The sequence below is a fragment of the Neodiprion pinetum genome, chromosome 2 (genome assembly GCF_021155775.2).
Source record: "Neodiprion pinetum isolate iyNeoPine1 chromosome 2, iyNeoPine1.2, whole genome shotgun sequence".
Lineage (NCBI taxonomy): Eukaryota > Metazoa > Arthropoda > Insecta > Hymenoptera > Diprionidae > Neodiprion > Neodiprion pinetum.
Genome location: NC_060233.1, coordinates 1,039,299 through 1,057,422, shown reverse-complemented (window position 1 = coordinate 1,057,422; position 18,124 = coordinate 1,039,299). Strand labels below are relative to the sequence as shown.

General features: G+C 41.9%; 2 protein-coding genes and 1 long non-coding RNA gene across 9 annotated transcripts in view; all 3 read left to right on the top strand.

Annotated features, from left to right (window-relative positions):
- LOC124212668 (serine/threonine-protein phosphatase 4 regulatory subunit 1) overlaps window positions 1-13,292 on the top strand; it is a 136,688-nt gene extending 123,396 nt beyond the window's left edge. For 6 of the 7 annotated variants that reach the window (XM_069133825.1, XM_046612981.2, XM_046612983.2 and 3 more), the window contains 7 exons: window positions 4,814-4,956; window positions 6,001-6,150; window positions 8,600-8,770; window positions 8,884-9,176; window positions 9,317-10,436; window positions 10,568-10,841; window positions 10,952-13,292. In XM_069133825.1, the coding sequence (XP_068989926.1) occupies window positions 4,814-4,956; window positions 6,001-6,150; window positions 8,600-8,770; window positions 8,884-9,176; window positions 9,317-10,436; window positions 10,568-10,841; window positions 10,952-11,067 (2,267 nt within the window). In that variant the 3' untranslated portion in view covers window positions 11,068-13,292. The remainder of the gene's footprint in view (window positions 1-4,813; window positions 4,957-6,000; window positions 6,151-8,599; window positions 8,771-8,883; window positions 9,177-9,316; window positions 10,437-10,567; window positions 10,842-10,951) is intronic. The other variant, XM_069133824.1, reaches the window with a different exon arrangement.
- Window positions 13,293-13,680: 388 nt separating this feature from the next.
- On the top strand, window positions 13,681-15,417 carry LOC124212676 (uncharacterized). Its single transcript, XM_046613000.2, has 3 exons — window positions 13,681-14,032; window positions 14,108-14,238; window positions 14,303-15,417. The coding sequence occupies exons 1-3, from the start codon at window positions 13,955-13,957 to the stop codon at window positions 14,727-14,729; spliced, it is 636 nt and encodes a 211-aa protein (XP_046468956.1). The 5' UTR covers window positions 13,681-13,954; the 3' UTR covers window positions 14,730-15,417.
- A 624-nt stretch (window positions 15,418-16,041) lies between these two features.
- On the top strand, window positions 16,042-17,840 carry LOC124212677 (uncharacterized). The gene is made up of 3 exons (XR_006881715.2): window positions 16,042-16,417; window positions 16,494-17,250; window positions 17,581-17,840. It is a non-coding gene; the product is annotated as an uncharacterized lncRNA (long non-coding RNA).
- Window positions 17,841-18,124: the final 284 nt, after the last annotated feature.

Sequence of the window (18,124 nt, the reverse complement as noted above, 5' to 3'; positions counted from 1 at the left end):
ACGAGAAAATTTTTTTATTTTCTAATATTGGGAATGTTGTAACTCGTCAACGCGCCTGCGTACAGATGAGACCGAAACGTATTTTTGTAGAGAATCGAACGCGCTACAAAAAAGATTTCTTATCATTTTACGAAAAATCCAGTCTTTCAAAAGTTATTTAAGGTCAAATGTTCAAGGCAGGACCTTTTTGAAAAAAAAAAAAATAGTCTATTTTTTTTTTTGATACAGTACAATACGTGTACGCATACATTGACCGTCGTTGTAGGCAAGGCTCTAAACTTTTGCGTCCCATCTGCCATTTTTCTAACGTTGAAGAGAAAAGTGAGCATATATAGAAATTGGCGACTTGGTAAAATGGTTGAAAATTGTACAGATTTCGCACGCAAGACGACGACTGATTTTCATTTCTATATTGTCAAAAACAAGATGTGAGAAAATTAGAAAAGCCCGTCGTCCTGAAACTCGACGTCGTCGACTTGCGAGTTGAAAGATTGGGACTCGAGGGGCACCCGCTGCATGTCGGGGGGCTGATACGAAGCGACAGTTTACAGAGGGGTGCCAGGACAGCAAAAACGTCGCGAGCACGTGTCGAGGGAGGAATCGGAAGATGAAGAATTTTAGTCGAAGGGGGGTCGCCGGCGTAGTTACACGCGCTACCAAAATAGTCTCGGTCCAGCATCTTTGGCTCACTTCGCTCACTGCGCGCAGCCCTTGTATGTGGATGTGTATATATATATATATATATATATATATTAGGCACGGGCCCCCGTCTTTGACGCCTCGAAGCACGCGTCCCGGGCCCCCCGAATCCTTGAGATTTGTCTAAAAATATATAATTCCGCCCGCGTGTTTCTCCCTGCGAGATGATCCCCCCTCCCTCTGTTTCACATCCTCGCTCGCAGTGTCTCTCCGTGTCTTCTTCGCCCCCCCATCGGCAGCTTGGCTTCGCCACGTGCTACTCGTCCGGAATTTTTATAAATAATCTCTGCGGTGCGAGTCTGTGAGGATCTCGTAGGGGGGGGAGGGGGATAATAAAATAAGAGCAACCTTTATATACCTTATACGGCTGATGCAGCTGACGTTTACTCGTATCGAAGACTCGTCTGCGTTCTCTAGAAGCCTGTTAGGAAGGTATTAAATCACGGTTGATAGAATTTTTGGGGATGTCGGATTTTCGAGGCTTTTTTTTACAATCGTGCGGCATGTATTTTTTTTTTTTTTTTTTGTTATATTTATTCTTTCGGTAACCCCAACGTGTGAGAGATGGAATCGATTATCAAACTTTTTCAAACTATGTTAGAAATTTATTTTGCCGATATTGTAGGAGAACGGAAATTTGACGGTAAATTTGTAGAATTTTGCTGTTTAGCGCTCTAGCACTCGACGTTAAAGGTGAAACAGAGCGAGAATGCAGCTGCAAGTTGTATATTTGATATCCTGCTTTTGTCTAGTTAATCAACTTTTCTTAATTTAGACCAACAATCCGAGAGTTTGAAGGTATATTTCATTCGCGTACGGTTACCTGTTGTTGGGGGTGAAAAAGTATAAAGTCTGTTTACTTTCTCGTGCTTTCGAAGACAGAATTGAGTGTCGCAGAAAAATATGTTGCAAAAATTTGCTTAGTATTGAATTGCGAAACTTTACTCTGTGTGGCAGTCGCCATTTTGTAAAGAATAGCTAACAAAACTGATATATATATATGCCATATAAAGCAGCTGTTTTGGGAGATTTTTTGAACATTTTCCCGTCTTAGTTTGCAACTCGGAAGTAAATGCTGCAGCTGACGGCGAGTTGACAATTCTTATAAAATCGATTGAACGAGTGAAATTTGTACAAAAAAATCATCAATTGTTTAAACTAAACACGACGATACCTTGAATCATTCCGCAAGATAGCAAAAAAATTATTTTTTCAACCGCATGGGATGTTTTTGGTAAATATTATGTTTTTGAGTATGCTGAATTGAAAAATAACTTCCATTTCTCTCGATCACGTAAGGTATTCTTGCAAAATATAAGGTGTTTGCAATGTATTTAACATTCCGTGTTCATTCTTTTCGCCGATGTACGAAACCTTTTCTTCTTCTCGTTGATACACCTCCGAACACGATTTCCGCTTTCAATTTTGTCTTTCCCTGTTTGTATTTATTCTCGAATCTCGCTCCGATACATATTAAATGGAAGCAAGAAATCGCTTTTTTGCATAGGATTTTTCGAATCAAGAATAGCATACCGGATTTCGAATTAAACGGGAGTCTCGCTCCAAATGAAACTACAAACACGAGTTGAAGAAAAAACCTGAAGCGATATAACTTTTTGAGTTATTCTTCCCGTTTTCACTGGGGTGAAAATCTATAATGAACGGTATAAAGTAAAACCTGTGCAGTTTATTGGTTGCATACCCGTGTTGTTCGTAAGCCTTCCGCACTGTTACGTTGAAATATCGGGTTCAAGGCTGGAAGATGTTGTTGTTGCGTACCTACAACCCTAACCTAACGCAACCTATCGCAACCTGCGAGGTAGGAGAAGGCGGCGGATATTTTAAGCCCTCCTCGAGGTGCCCTGCTGGCGCTGTTTCAACGTCGAGCAGGAGGAGAGACGAGGAAGAATTGAGATAACGCGCCCCCGTTCGGTGATTGATAGCTCGTGGCTGCTGCCGTTTTCTTGGTCCTTCCTAGATCCGGACCGCCAACCACGTGTCCCTTCTTTCTCGCAGCCTCCTCTCTTCTCCTCTCCTCTCCTCGTCCAGCGATGGTGGGGACAGACTTCCTCCCGCCAAGGAAACGCCGCTGCATAGCATCGAAGGAAAGGTGCGCTACGCTCGTCCCGATGAGGATCCTCATGACGATGACGATGACGATGACGATGACGATGACGATGACGCTGGTGCGATCCCGTTGCGCCGTATGCACTCTACTTCGACTTCAGTCGCGCCCACGCGGTCGTCGCGAACGCATCGCGTTGAGCTGAGCGCGTTTCAAAATTTTCCTTTCATTTATTTCTCGTTACGGGTATGGAAATCAACGTATTTATTGAAAAGATCTTTCTGTATTTATTTACATTTATGTTACGTTCCTCGCGTGTAAAAGTCCATCGTCGCGTCGAGTGGTTTTAAATATCTGTCGTCCGCGGTTTTGGCGCTCTTTTGGAGTGAGAAGAGATTTGGTCGTTTTGCTTTTTGTTGTCTCATCGATGTAACGCGGTGATGCATATGTATTATATACACGTGTACGTATAAGATAACATTTGTATATTGTTCAGGGAATGTACGGCAAGTTATTCGATGAATCGGTGTACGATATTGAATATCGCTTACTATTTACTCACCAACTGCAATCAATTCATTGCAGCCTCTGTACCTTAATATATATATATATATATATATATATATATATATATATACATACATACATGTATATCGATATTCTCGCGTTTTTTGTTACTTCTTCAAGGTATGAAATAGAAGTAGAAAAGATATGAAATTTGTATAGAGTGGCGGGAAGGGGGGGATACGTGTTTAGATTCTGAACTATGCAAAATAATAACAGTTTGATGAGAATATGTAAATTTGAACAACTGGTAAATTTGAAAAATTAACGACGGAGCCAGGAATCGAACCTGGAATCTAGCGATGCTTTGCCGGAGACTTACTCCACTAGACCACCTAGCCGCCCTGACTCTGTTGTCTTTAATTTCTCTCATAACCAGCGAGTTCTCATCGGAAGCAAAGGATTGAAAGGGGTAAACATAAACATCTACACACTACAGTCTCCTTACATCGTGCATGCAGAAAAGAAATTCTTACTAATAACAGTTTGAATTCGAAATTTTCGATAACCGATTTTTGCAATCGTTCACTCTTCGTTCTACGTCCTTCGCTCTTGTTACGTACATGCGTGCCGAATGCCGATATGTATATTATATACCTACATTATTACAGTTTCACAGGCGTGGGCGTAGGTGATGTAGAGTACGCAACATTTCGGTACGCGTCGCATGTTCCAAAGTCAAAACTAGAGTTATGGGTGGTAAATACGTTTCGTATATATATAAGCAGAGGGTGCAAACGGGGCGTCGCGTCGCCTCGCCTCGTTCCCCCGACGAAACCCGCGAACACCGGGCCGAAGGGTATTTTGAAAAACTGTGCCGAGCAGATGTGCCTCCCGCCTGCGGGGTGTACCTACCCTATACACACGGACACACTTGTATCGTACGCACAGAGCGAAGCTGTTGCAACGCATCCTGACCGAAGTGCTGTTGCAAGCGGTGTGCAGAGGTGTCGGTTTTCCGACACGATTCGCCGCACGCACTGGAAAAACACCGAGACGAACGCGCGACCTCGATGAAAATTGAAGGAAAACGATTTTTCTTACAATATCGTCGTCGATTCGTTGTTCTTGGTGAAAAATAACGATCGACATTCGCGATTAATCGTCGAGCCAAGGCTGAGAAAGAAAGTAAGAAATGCGCTCGCGCGTTATAACGTAACGGAGGTGCGGCACGTGCAGGGAAGCGATATTTATACGTGCAGGATTTCGTTCCTATAGCTGATTGTGAGTGGATTGTAACGATGAGGCGATTTTATGCGTCGATGAACTCCTCGAGCAACGGTGTTCCAGGACGGTATCGGCATACGGTATTAGTCTTCGATAATTTGTAATTAATTTTCGTCCTGCACACGCTGATCGTGCAGACGACCTTTGAGTGTCGCAGACGGCTCCCCCTCCCACCGCACAACGCCCATCCTCGTTGTCTGTATAGATAACGTGCGATATACCTGTACCATAATTCTTCTTTCATTCATTTCTGTGCAGAAGCTACGGTGAGGTCGGAACTCGTGGAGCAGGTGCCCCACGTCGCGATGATATGCGAGGAGGCTCCCAACCGGTTTCGGCATGTACTTCCTCAACATCTACTGGGAATTGTCATCAAGTACCTCCGAGACGACGACAACCAGGTTCGCTTATTTTCAATCGATTTTAATTATACATTATTACGTCAGGGTTTCGCGTTCTTGCCGTCTTAACGAATCGAATCGAATCGAATCGTATCGTATCGTCCACGTCACGTCACGAGGGTAAATATTTCACATTTGTTCAATTTTTATACCATCGTGTGTGTGTGTGTGAATACAAAGCTCGCGACGTCATAATGTCTCTTTGAATTATTCTGACTATTATATACATGTACGTGATGACGTTAGTTAATTGCGGAACGCTCGTTTCCCCATTGGAATTGAAACTTTGGCATGACGAGATTAAGTCTGAATTCTGACTCCCGGTATACATACATTCAACAGGTGGGCAACTTACAATTCGATGTATGTATATGTATACCTATGTCCAATTAGGTGTATGAAAAATGGGCAATAGTCTTTAAAAGATCTTTATAAAGACGCGGAGTCGGTCAAAGCTGGTGCAACGGGATGAGGATTGAGGATTATTAATATGCAAATTGGAGTCTCTTAATTATTAGCTTCTCGTCGACGGTTATTAATTCGAAACACTGCGGACGAGCACGAGCATGAGGTTCAATATCCTACTCGTACGATACTCTACCTACTCCCACCTCCCTCCCTCTTCTCTTCTCTCTCTCTCTCTCTTTCTTTCTCTCTCTCTCTCTCTCTATCTCTCACTCTCGTACCTGTTCGCAGTATGTATATTAACAAATATTACATACGCGTATAACGTATTTCTCTATAATTCGAAATTCGTTCGCGCATCCAATAATACATGCACAAATATTGCACGTATAAGCGATTGGCTAAAACAGTATCGCGAAATATTTGAGAAAAGCATTGAGATTACCCAAAACCAGACTAACCGACGAAGATGATTTTAGTCACGTTTTTGTTACAACAGGCTTCCGAAAATATTGAAATTATAAGAAATATGGTACGACATCATTCTCAATTTTTACCCGATTTCAAATTTACCATTCGTCTTTAAACGGCTGGTGAAAGTAAACTTGTGATAATGTGGGTATTGTTGTTTATTATCAGGTTAGGAAAACTGCACAGGCCGCTCTTTTGGTACTAATGGAACGAGGACTGTTGGAAAAGGAACCGATTGAGGAGCTAATTTGTCCAGTTGTTTTGGAACTCTCGTTCGTCAACGATCCATCGGTCGAAATTCACACGGGAGCGATAGCCGTAAGTCTGAATTACCATTACACTACGATTATCGTGCAACTGCGTGTATATATATATATATGTATGTATGTATATGTATATAGGTGGTAATTTTTTACCATACGGTTTATTTTGTATGCACCCCTCCCCCCCCACACACACACCCTCCCTCCTCCCCCGGCGCTACGCCCATCGAAGCTGCCTAACACGGCGGATTCTGCATGAAAGACATGGGTAGTGAGATGTTCATCTCGCACCTGCGTCTCACTACCTTGTCTTTCATGTGGCGTTTGCCCCATACGATCAATCGACTTTCTTTTCGTAGATGAACAATTATTGAATAAAATGATTCGTGACTCGTTGAACGATCTTTGATGCACGGTTAAATGTTGCTTAACGATATTACGTTCTTGTCTTGACATATCTAGGTATATCCATATATATGTGTGTGTGTGTGTATATATGTATAGATATATATATTTATATATTTATATACTTATATACTTATATACTTATATATACATTTATATACGTATATATATATTTTTCGATTTTTTAAATCAGATTGTTGAATGTTCCAGTGCACAAGCGCGCAGTTATATGCAGATGCAGAAAATATAGAGAATGTGCAACAGTATTGCCGTTGTTGGTAACTATGGGTGATTGCTCTGTGATGATGATATTTGGTTTCGATGTGCAACTTTGAAACAGCGTGGGTGATAAAAAGAGCGAGAGAGAGTGAGAGAGACAGGTAAAAAGAGTAGGACAGAGAGAGAGAGAGAGAGAGAGAGAGAGAGAGCGAGAAGGGGTGGGGCGGGGGCGAGAGAGTACGACAGAGAGCTAGCGAGAGCGGGAGAGAGAGAATGGGGGGGAGACAGAGAGAGAGTGAGAAAGTGAGGGAAAAAAGTGAAAGAAAAGAGAGCACGAAAGCACGAGAGAGAGAGAGAGAGAGAGAGAGAGAGAGAGAGAGAGAGAGAGAGAGAGAGAGAGAGAGAGAGAGAGAGAGAGAGAGAGAGAGAGAGAGAGAGGAGAGGGAGGGAGGGAGGGAGGGAGGGAGGGAGGGAGGGAGGGAGGGAGGGAGGGAGGGAGGGAGGGAGAGAGAGAGAGAGAGAGAGAGAGAGAGAGAGGGGGGGGAGGGGGGGGGGGGAGGGAGAGAGAGAGAGAGAGAGAGAGAGAGAGAGAGAGAGAGAGAGAGAGAGAGAGAGAGAGAGAGAGAGGGAGAGAAAGTGAGAGAGAAAGAGGTTGTTCAAGGAAAAGCCCGGCATGCTTTTACCATCAAAGTTGGTTTGTCATAGAGATCGACTATCACAGCCAGCTTTGATGAGCAAAATTGTGTCCGATTTCACCTATTGCTGCAGATTTTTGCCGCACGAGAGGAAGTAAAGGTTCATTACGTGTGTGTCATTTTAAAGACAAACACGCAAACACTTTTTTGTGGTCCGATACATCAAATTGGTTGTGGAATGTTTTAACTCATATCACAGCCACTTTGATGAGCTTGGCCCACAAAATCAGTCGTCAATCAAACTACTAATTATTAATAATATATTCATACGTCAATATGTATACTGTTATCAGTGTAGGATATTAATAAATTGTTTAATTTCAATTATTTTGATTACAATCTTACACATCGCGTTACCTACGGATGCCTCAAAATTGGATTACTACTCGTTCAAGGAAGATTAATATCACAAAAATTGGTCCAATTTTCCTCAAGGATGCTCTTACGGTGCCTGATTATTTTGAACAGTGATCCAATCGTCAAAATGGTTGTGACGTGTTGTTAAAGATTCATATCACAGCCATTTTTGACGAGTTGGATTGCCCTTCTTATCGTCCTAGAAACGTAAAATACTTGGGTACAATGAATAAATCTGTACGTATATATGTACGCATAAGTATATACACTTACGTTGAAGATGACGGATATCATCCAAAGTTCGTCGGAGTGTTCGTGCTGCTCACAAAGTGGCTGTTGTATGCTAATTATTAGAGGTCATATCACAGCCAGCTTTGATGAGCGGTGCGACACTGAACACTCTTCTTTTGAGATACAAAATTCGACAAATACCGACACGAAGAAACCAGGACCTTACTCCGTTCGTAACGCTTGTCTGGCCTGGCTCATTGTTCCTCCCATCAGAGTGGTTGTGATGTGACCTTATGAAAATCATATCACAGCCAGCTTTGATGAGCGGAACGGTACGGTCGTGAAATTTCAACGTGGGACACTGTCGTGTGATAAAGACAAAAAGTAAGAGCAGTGAGTGAGAAGTAAAGTAGAAAGAGTGTGACAGAAAGTGTAATGCAATGTTTTGGTCCTACACCCTTTATCGGTCACAGAGAGTTGATTTTCTTATTTCATAGGGCGTAAATTATTGTTTGACAAAATTTTCTGTATATTATGGTTGCTTTCCAAATCGAATTCTACGCATACTTAAAGCCCTGTTTTTATTTCAATCTCCAGCTCATGTGCAAGATGGCTCCACTCGTCGGAAGAGAACTTACGGAGAGATTGTTCCTCGACAGATTCGCAAAGCTATGCTCAGATGATATTTTCTATGTAAGAAAAGTCTGCGCTGCTAATCTAGCTGATTTTTGTGCAGCCGTTAGTAAAGAGTCCATCGAAACGATACTGGTTAGTGTGGCGGTAGATACTTTCTTCAACCGATATCATTCATCCGTATTGAATCAGAAATTCCCTACTTTGTTCTTCTAATCTCTAACTGTCATATTTGTTTTATCTTTCAGCTTCCAAGGTTCATAGATCTATGCACGGACGATGTGTGGGGGGTCAGAAAAGCATGTGCTGAAGTTATAATGTCCGTTTCGTGCTGCGTGTCTCTCCATCATCGACAGCATACTTTGGCGCCTGTGTTCGCTGCCCTTCTCGGCGATGAGTCAAAGTGGGTCCGAATGTCTGCGTTTCAGACACTTGGGCCGTTCATCTCTACTTTTGCCCAACAATTTACAGCATTGGCATACAACCAGTACGGCGAGGTTGTCTTTACCAATCAACAAGGCATGGAGCTGAGATACAACAAGTATGTGGTATTTACATTTAGCTGGAATCAATATATTCTGATTGTGAGTGAAAGTTACGAGTTATCGTGAAAGATGTAGTCAAGGTCTTATTGGTATTGTGAAATTTCCTAAGAATAGCTCTTTTTCTTTTCGCTTATAGATTGTCGTACTCAAATCCTCGCACGTTAAACTTCTGCGAAACCTCTTCATTTGGTTGTTTGAGCAGGAAGTACGATGAATACAACGATAAATTTGAAGTTGAATTTTCACCTGTGAGTATGGTGGGATCGCGAAATCGGGATAAGGATGAGGACGGTTTCAAGCCCGCATCGGAAAGTACTGTCACAGAGGAATCCGGATCTAGTGACGACACGGACAAGTTCAACCCGTTTCTATTCTATTACATTTCCCCGGATATGCCGTTGGATTTGGACCTTGTCGAGGCTGGCAGACCCACGAATTCGGAGAATGGTAACGCAAAGGAAGAGGCCCCTAGTTTGGACAAAAAAAAGGAAAATCAGCCCGTTTCCAATGACAGTGTAAACAATGCGGATGACGATGTGAGTGGTTCTGTAAGCGTAGAAAATAGCTCGCAATTGCTAAACGATACAATTGATGTGCGGGACGCTTACGACGAGCGCAAAAACATCACCCAAAACGCGAACGGAAACTCTGGTAACAAGTGCAACGCGGCAGGTGACAACTACCAGTGCGTAGTGCCTCAGGTTCTCATCGATTACTTCGTTTCTATGACCGAAACGACGCAGGTTGTCCAGACTGACTCGGAAATACTGCAGCACTGTGCCTTCAGTTTCCCGGCCGTTGCCCTCACCCTGGAAAAGCATAACTGGCCACTTTTGAAGGATGCCTATCTTTCGCTGGCAAGCGCGCTCCCATGGAAAGTCAGGCTCACCTTAGCGTCCAGTATTCACGAGATTGCGTTAATACTCGGTGAGGATTTGGCCGCGAGAGACTTGGTACCGATCTATGACGGGTTCATTAAAGACTTGGACGAAGTTAGGATAGGGGCGCTTAAACACTTGGCCACGTTTCTTAAGGTTCTCAGACCCTCTGAGAGATGCCAATACTTACCAAGACTCAACAATTTTTTGGTCACCGATGCCGAATGGAACTGGCGATTCAGGGAGGAGCTCGCTAACCAGCTACTCGAAGCCGTCACTCTGTTCAATCCGTACGATGTTTCCAAGTACATTGCACCTCTCTCGCTTCATCTACTTGTCGATAAAATCGCAGCCGTTCGAACAGTCGCCTTAGCCTTGGTAAGATTTAAGTAATATACCGTAATTTTAGTCGAGTATAACCCTCAGCTCGTACGTCATAGGCGGTAATATAATCTTGGGAAACAAGAATACGTACAACCTTATAACATTCTCTTTCACGATTCCGTTAGGTAACGCAGATAATTTCCCACCTGTCGGTCGACGAAGCTCTTGTCACAGCATTGGTGCAGGAACTTGGCCACATGTTACCGCGTTCGGTCAAATGGACGCGAAGGCAAACGTACGGAATTTTGTGCTCTCAGTTGATAACAAACGGCGCAATTACCGCCGATAGATTTTCCAAGGAGATGCTACCTCATCTGATCGACCTCTCGTGGGACACTGTACCAAACGTCCGGCTAGCGGTCGCTAGAACGTTAGCAAGAAACGTTGCCACCCGAGGACGTGAGTGATGATAAATATTTCAATGCAATTTTTAAGTAAAGCCAGGTATTTACTCAATAATGAAAGAAAAGAACGACAATAAAAAAATTTGTTTCCCTTTTAATTTGCAGCCGAATGGCAGGGTGGACCGGAACAAGCGGAGGCTGTGAAAACGAAATTGAAACACTTGAGACAAGACGTTGATCGCGATGTTCGCGAACATGCTATTCTAATCAGGACGCAATAGCACTTGGACAAGGGGTTGAACCCCTACCTTGGATGGACAGTGCATTTACCTCGACTTGTCGCGTAGCATTCGGCGCTCCTACCTGCGATTTGATTCGGTCTCTGTGATTTTTTTTATCGTTGAATGAATGTACGCCAAAGCAACAAAGCTATACCTGTCCAATTTTGAATGCGAGATACATGTTTTATTTTTGTTTTACTTTTATTTTTAACTATCTTCTATTTTTTCCGTTTATTTTCCCCTCTCCGTCTGTCCTTAAATTTATTGTTTTCAAATAAATCAATATCGATGCTACGGTATCTACCAATGCCGAGCTGTAAAACTCGACGAGACACAAGTAGCGTAGATAGAAAGGTGTATAAAAAGTCATTTGCATTAGAATACTTGATAACGAACCGGATTTCTTTCACCTCTCACTTCCGACAATTTTTTTCTTTCTTGCTGTCACTCATTCTTTGCAAGCGTTGAAACTCGTATTGTTTCACGATTTCCTGAACTACCGAAAGTACATTGAAATGACGAATTTATCCGAACATTATCTGACTCGACTGTTCCTTTTTTCGCGCCACTGCGATGCAATCCTCTCGTAACGAAACAATGAGCAAAAGAAAGAAAGAAAAAAAGAGACCAAAACATGAAAAGATACGAATCTTACGAAAAATATGTTCGTGGACCGGCAATATATCTAGTATAATATGTCAAGCGTCTGGAGTCCGAATGAAAGCTTAGGCTTAGTAAACCTACTTCAGAAGATTGGACGAAGACATAACTCTAAGCTCAAGTTTTAATTGCCTACTACTACTACCACTACTTTATTATTATACATAACTATACCGTCTAGTGAACATAAAATACATAATACGTAATAATTCGAGTTACTGGCGAACTTGATATTCTGTGAGATAGGGTAAGATATCGACTTCAACATTACAAATCCTCGAGAATGATAAACTAAAAGAACTAAATAGACAAACTCGGATTAAAATAAAACACTAAAAAATCTTCAAGGTATTCGAGCGTGCATCATTGTGACCGTCATAGATAGAACTTATAAGATTATCAAGCCGTCAAGGTATCGGGCGAAGATTTCTTACTATCAATAATGTTTCTATTAAATAATCCGAGTTACTAGTTGCTCTTGCTGAATCAATACATATGCACAGACGACGAAAACAATTATCACGCATTCTTATTAATAATTATCTTCTCTTTCCTTTGTTCTGTGTTACCTTTGTCGCGCATCTATGAGAAAGTGCAACTAGTAAGCGAACAAATTTGTGGCATTAGTGATCTTGAATTTTTGACACTTAGTTAAGAAACTTAAGGTCTTGTGCAAAACGGCTGATATTAGTAATATCCTAGGTGATACGTATGCATCGCAAAAACGAGAGCAAAAATGATAAACAATTCCGTAGGTGAAACAAATTTTTGGAAATAATTTTATTCTAGTTAAAGCAAATTATTACCATCGGAATATACAACAGGATCCGACCGTGAATTAAAAATAACAGTCCTTACTTATAGAATTTGTAATAATAGTAAGTTATCCGGAATTGTCAAGTTTTGTATGTATCTTAGGCGATTCACTGGTTCTACTATACCAATTCATATAATGTTATTGATGGATATCCTAGCCGTTATAATAATATTATTAATAATAATAACAATAACGATGATAGAAATAATAACGATAATAATTTAGAATATAGAGTACAGGGAGGCACTGAAAATGGCTGTATAAATAATGTACAATAAAGTGGTAAGGAACGAAAGAAACGAAACACCGATACGTAGCTCATATAAATATTATAATGCCATCACTTGGAAATTTTTGTACGTGGAACAAACCAACCGAGATCACTATGTGTACCCCCCTAACATAGGTATGTATAGATATATTACAAACTAAGAGATATCGTCAATCTTTTAATAATAATATGATACAATAATTGATAGAAATCGACTGATGATGAATGGTGATAAAGAACGCCAATGATTGTCATACAACGATGTTTGACAATCATTGGGAAATGAATCCAATTTACGAAAACGTGAAACAACTGACAAGTATTTTTCATTTCAGCAACACTTGTTCATCAATGTGAATATTATGAAAAGTGTTTGTTTAAAACATTGTGTATAATATATTATTATGTATTTGATAATGAATGCGAATAGAAGAGAAAAGTAATGATAACAATAAACCTTAATCGATTTGTTACAAATATCATGTGCTGTTTTTACTTTTTTTTAGTAAAATGGAATATTTCATCAGACGTAGGTATCTGATGGCGTACGGTTTTCAATCTAACGATAAAATTGTTGATTTACGGTCTAAAATTGATACCATTGACTGTAACTTTTTCATATCTGATTGCGGACAATTAGTTGATTTTCGTCTTTTGAACATTTCAGGATTTAGGATTATTACCCAATTAACTGCACTTTTTTTAACCTGTATCTGCCGTGAAAATTTGAATACGAATTCTCTTATCCGTACTCTTCAATCAACGTTTATACTGGTTCGGCAGAAAGTTCTTGACGTTCGGTTACAACAGTTACGTAGAGCAGACAAGACAGCAGCGCGCCCGCAAAGCTGCAACCAAACGTACATAAATCTGCTTTTATTTCGTTACCGATGGCCATGCGTCATTGGTCTGCGTTCACTGATCGCGGAACGCACTATGCTAGTCCATGCGCAACGTGTTCTGTTTGAAAGTAATTGGGGATCCTTAGGCTCGTTGCTGGTACATTTGTGTAACACAAACATGTTTTTATCTTTAATTGTTACGGTACCTGAGGTTGAGAAAGAAATTCAGATGTAAAATCCGTAAATAGATAAAGTCTACAACTTGATACGTTAACTGGCGAGGACAGGTTATAGGTTATGTTTTCGAATATAGAACGTGTGAGAAGAACCCTGATTTGCGGTCCACCAGAATTGACGGAAACCTTTATGTTTGAGGTACTAATATCCCAGTTATCATTTTATCGATCAACTCAAAAAACGATAAGATCAATCCAAATGTTCTTAACACAGGGGGCTGCACATTGGGCGAAACAAGGAAGCCGCGTTATTTACGTAACTCAGAATCCGATCGAGTCTCTGCCGCCAAAATATCACGACGGCCCTAAACCATGTGTAGATACATTCCAATTAATCAAATTCATGTAAGTTCACACTGAAATAAAAACGGGGAATTCGACTGTACATAACGAGCTTAACTGTTTTCAGGTACCTGCCGGATCATAAGAGCTTGATGGAGCTTTTGGTCGAGTTGGACACTTTCGCTTCCCTACCGTCAGCGCTGCTTATCGACAAGCTAGATAATTACGCCGAGCCTACGAGTTGGCGGGGTGACTACGATGTGCTTCTCGCCAAAACGTGTTCCTTTATTATCGACGCGATGAACGCGTGTTCCCGTATTCTGGGGAAAAAAGTTCACGTCTGCGCCTCTCTCCGACCAGAAACAGTCGGCAAAGTACATTTCGTCTATTTCGATAACGTCTGGAAATTTTCTATCGACAATAACCTCGCCGACCCGATTATAACTTTACAAAAAGCGTTCTGCACGAACGGTGACCGGTTGTTCAAATTTCGCAGCTTGGAAGACCGGACTGTTGTTCTCAAACAAGTTTTAAGATTCGTTGACGAGCATTGAAGAGCGGGACTCTGAATTAATAAAGACGGTTTAGATTACAGCTACAGATTTCATTTCTTTTTTTTTTACATCACACTTAAGCATTCCACCAAAATGAATCGAGTGGTACGATCATAGTCAATGTAAGTGAATTTCAGTCGACATTTCTAGTGAATCGTTCAACAGTTTCCTCTGAAACTCGCGTAAAAAATTTCTTTAACGTACCGGTACTTCCGAGTACTCAATTTCACTGAAAAATTGATGGCCTAGAATCTATTTTGAACGGTTAGCAACGAGCGTGTAATATATTTCACTCGAACGCTTCTGAGAAATTTACGTCGTTTCATCTCTGAGTTCGTATGTTTCTGTTTATTGCAACTTTTCTCATAACTTCGAATTATAAATAACCACTTCGCCGTTGCCGTACATGCGGGTGAATTACCAACCACGCTTAATGGAATGTCGAACGCATCAGCAAACTCAGGGATTTAATGTAGTATTGTATATTTAATGTAAAATATTTAATAAGATAATTATTTACATGTTCGTTACACGATGTATGCTTGCAAAGAATAGGAAACGTTGAAGTATAAATGATAAATGCAGTAAAATTTTACGTCATTCCTCGCGAAGCCGTGTAAATGGCTTCCTCGTATCCGGCCGACCTGCATTGTTAACCTGAAGTGGAGAAATAAATGAAGTTCTCACATCTGCGTCTTTTTAACTTACATGTATACATAGGTATAATAGTTACCTACCGAAGTCGGGTGGAGGCAAGAGCATTTGTTTCGCTAGAATTGAAACGCGATAATCGGACGATACTACGAACATATATGGAATGGGTAATTCCGCTCGTTATGAAATCGCCGGTCGCTGATTTATATGCTTGTGTAACATACTTAAAAATTAATTTAAGCTTATCTTCGCATTCAGGGACTTCTGCCGGTTCGCCATTCGGCGATAAAATTATTAATTTGACGACGAGTAATTTCACACAACGGGTATACATAGGGATACAATATAATATACATTTACATGTATATGCCGGCGTCAAGCGTCAAAGTTGGGAATAAACAAGCACGTGGCAACGAAGAATATATGGACAAAATAAATCTAATAATATCTCCGACTACTTCCGCGTTCGCAACGAAGTATATAATATCCGAGTGGGCATTAGAAGCGTTCAAATTAAAGTCCACATCACACCTTTAGGGTGAAACGCACACGATACGACCTGCCATCCCTCTCTCCGTTTTCGTTTTCACTCGAGGTAGGTATAACATAGCCGACGAATGCGTTTCGAGCGGATCAGAGCTGCGCGGCGGTAGAGAGAGTCAAGCGCATCAACGCGGGCTGGACGGACGGCGTCCCATTGTCTGGTTCTCTCTTCGATTCTCGCGCGACGGTAGACCTGTTCGGTATAAGCCTGGTCTCCCCTGATTTCACCCTGGTTCTCCCGACTCGCCTGAACGAGGGCGATCCCCGAGATCGAGTGTTCAGGTTGCGCCGACTGCCGAAACCGACGAAGGGTCCAGCGTTTCAAACTCCGACAAGAACGGTCTCTCGATTTGCGAGCATTATACTTTTCATGGGCAGTAACGGGTAAATCCGAACGTTGGCGGTGATTCGAGGTCTGCGAAACATGCCTTCCTTTTCGGATTAAAGCCAGAGAATCCATGCGTTTAATTTCAAGATTACGTTGGCGGATGGTACGTATTTAAAGTTTGCCGTGATACAACGTTCGTTCTGCAACAGTTTGGGAGAGCAGAGCGATTTATTTTTCAGCCGCGGACATCGGGCCCGTTTGAATTGTGAGAAAGCTACTTGAACACCGGGTGACTTCCACCGGCGAGTGCAGCAGCGGGAGATCGAGAGTGCGGGGGCCTTAGGGCCCGGCGAGACCCCCGCATACCTGAGCGAACAGGTGTGCCAGAGGCCGGTGGAGCGGCTATAGAAGACTCGAGCCTGTTAACTTTAAGTTTGTTCAGTTTGTCGACGCCCAGATCAGGGACGCAGCTGGGACGGGATCACCTTCCAGCACCGTTGCACCTGGTCCTCGGGAATACAATATCACCCTGCACCAATCGCTCCATCACGCCCGACCATAATACACCGAAACCATGCAGCGCTGAACGCTGGAATACTTTTGCGACAAAATTATATGAGTATACGAAAATTAGATGCACGATCTAGAATCGACATTAATATAATTATAAATATAATTATAACATATAAATATAATTACACATATTACATATATAATGTACATGTATATCTTGTTTTCAGAAAGGACGAAGCAGGAAGAAGGTCTCTTGGACTTGAGAGGCTAACTCTTAACAACACATAAGAGGCCCGAAAGACCGGCGAAAGCTCGCTCTCCGTTTGATTCTCCTGATCGATTTCGTGCGAATAGCTACATTCCAGAGACCTTGGAACCGTGGCACACTGGAACCAGTTTCAAAGCAGTTCGTAAATCGTCCAGGATTAGGGACGGACGCATTTTTTCTTGCCGATTCCCCGGTGCCACGTTCGTTTTAATTAAGTAGGTATGATACAAAATCCTGCCTCAAGCGAAATAAATTACATTCGTATCTCTGTGTTTTTCGCGGGCCGCGCACGTATGTCGTAAACGTGATATGAGTATGTAAATAGAATTTTACAGAGCAAGTGGAGGGGAAGATCCGAGAGCGCGCAGTGTCAAGTGTCAGAAAACTATAGTTTTTTTTTATACATATACTTTGACAGAATTTTAGACCCTCGATATCTTCTTTTCGTTTCTTTGCATTATATACGTCGAGTACAACAACATTTATCAGGACAGATGGCAAGTTGCAATACTTCTCTCTGGCTTATCGTCTTCTTTTTATTACAGCCTTCTACTCGGAACGTGAGATATGAACGATCGGTGGGTATATACAACACATAGAAATATAGTGCAAGTGTAACGGTAACACAAAGAAGAAACCAAGAATGACGTAAAAAAGAAAAAAAAAAAAAAAAAATGGCAACAAATTTCTTATTTCATTCGCTAAAACATTACGAGCCCTCATAATTTTCATTTGCCTGCAGCAAGCGTGCGAATAAACAAAAGCAGAGCAATGAAACAAGGAATCCTGCCAGACTTTGTCCGCACAATCTGGTCGATCGTCCGAGCTGAAATCGTAAATATTTATCGAAGAGTGACCGCGATTTCGGAGGCTTCCTCTCGGTCCTATTCGTCTCTTCGATCTGTATAGGCGATAGGCAGAAGTATGCGGGATCGCGGGGGAGGATCGCGTCGGCGAGAAGCGGGGCGCAAGGGGTGAAAGAAGACCGCATGCAGGAGAAGAGCAAGAGCAAGCCTAACCGGGCCTGTCTCCGGCCGTCTCGACGTACCGCGCTACCAGCAAGTGGCTACCAAGTGGCTGGCAAGTGGC

What these genes read in the sequence shown, in the direction of transcription:
- LOC124212676 (XM_046613000.2), top strand. Translation starts at nt 13,955, where the DNA reads ATGTTTTCGAATATAGAACGTGTGAGAAGAACCCTGATTTGCGGTCCA. An exon ending in CGGAAACCTTTATGTTTGAG is followed by an intron (nt 14,033 to 14,107) that starts GTACTAATATCC and finishes TTCTTAACACAG; the next exon opens with GGGGCTGCACATTGGGCGAA. An exon ending in TTCCAATTAATCAAATTCAT is followed by an intron (nt 14,239 to 14,302) that starts GTAAGTTCACAC and finishes AACTGTTTTCAG; the next exon opens with GTACCTGCCGGATCATAAGA.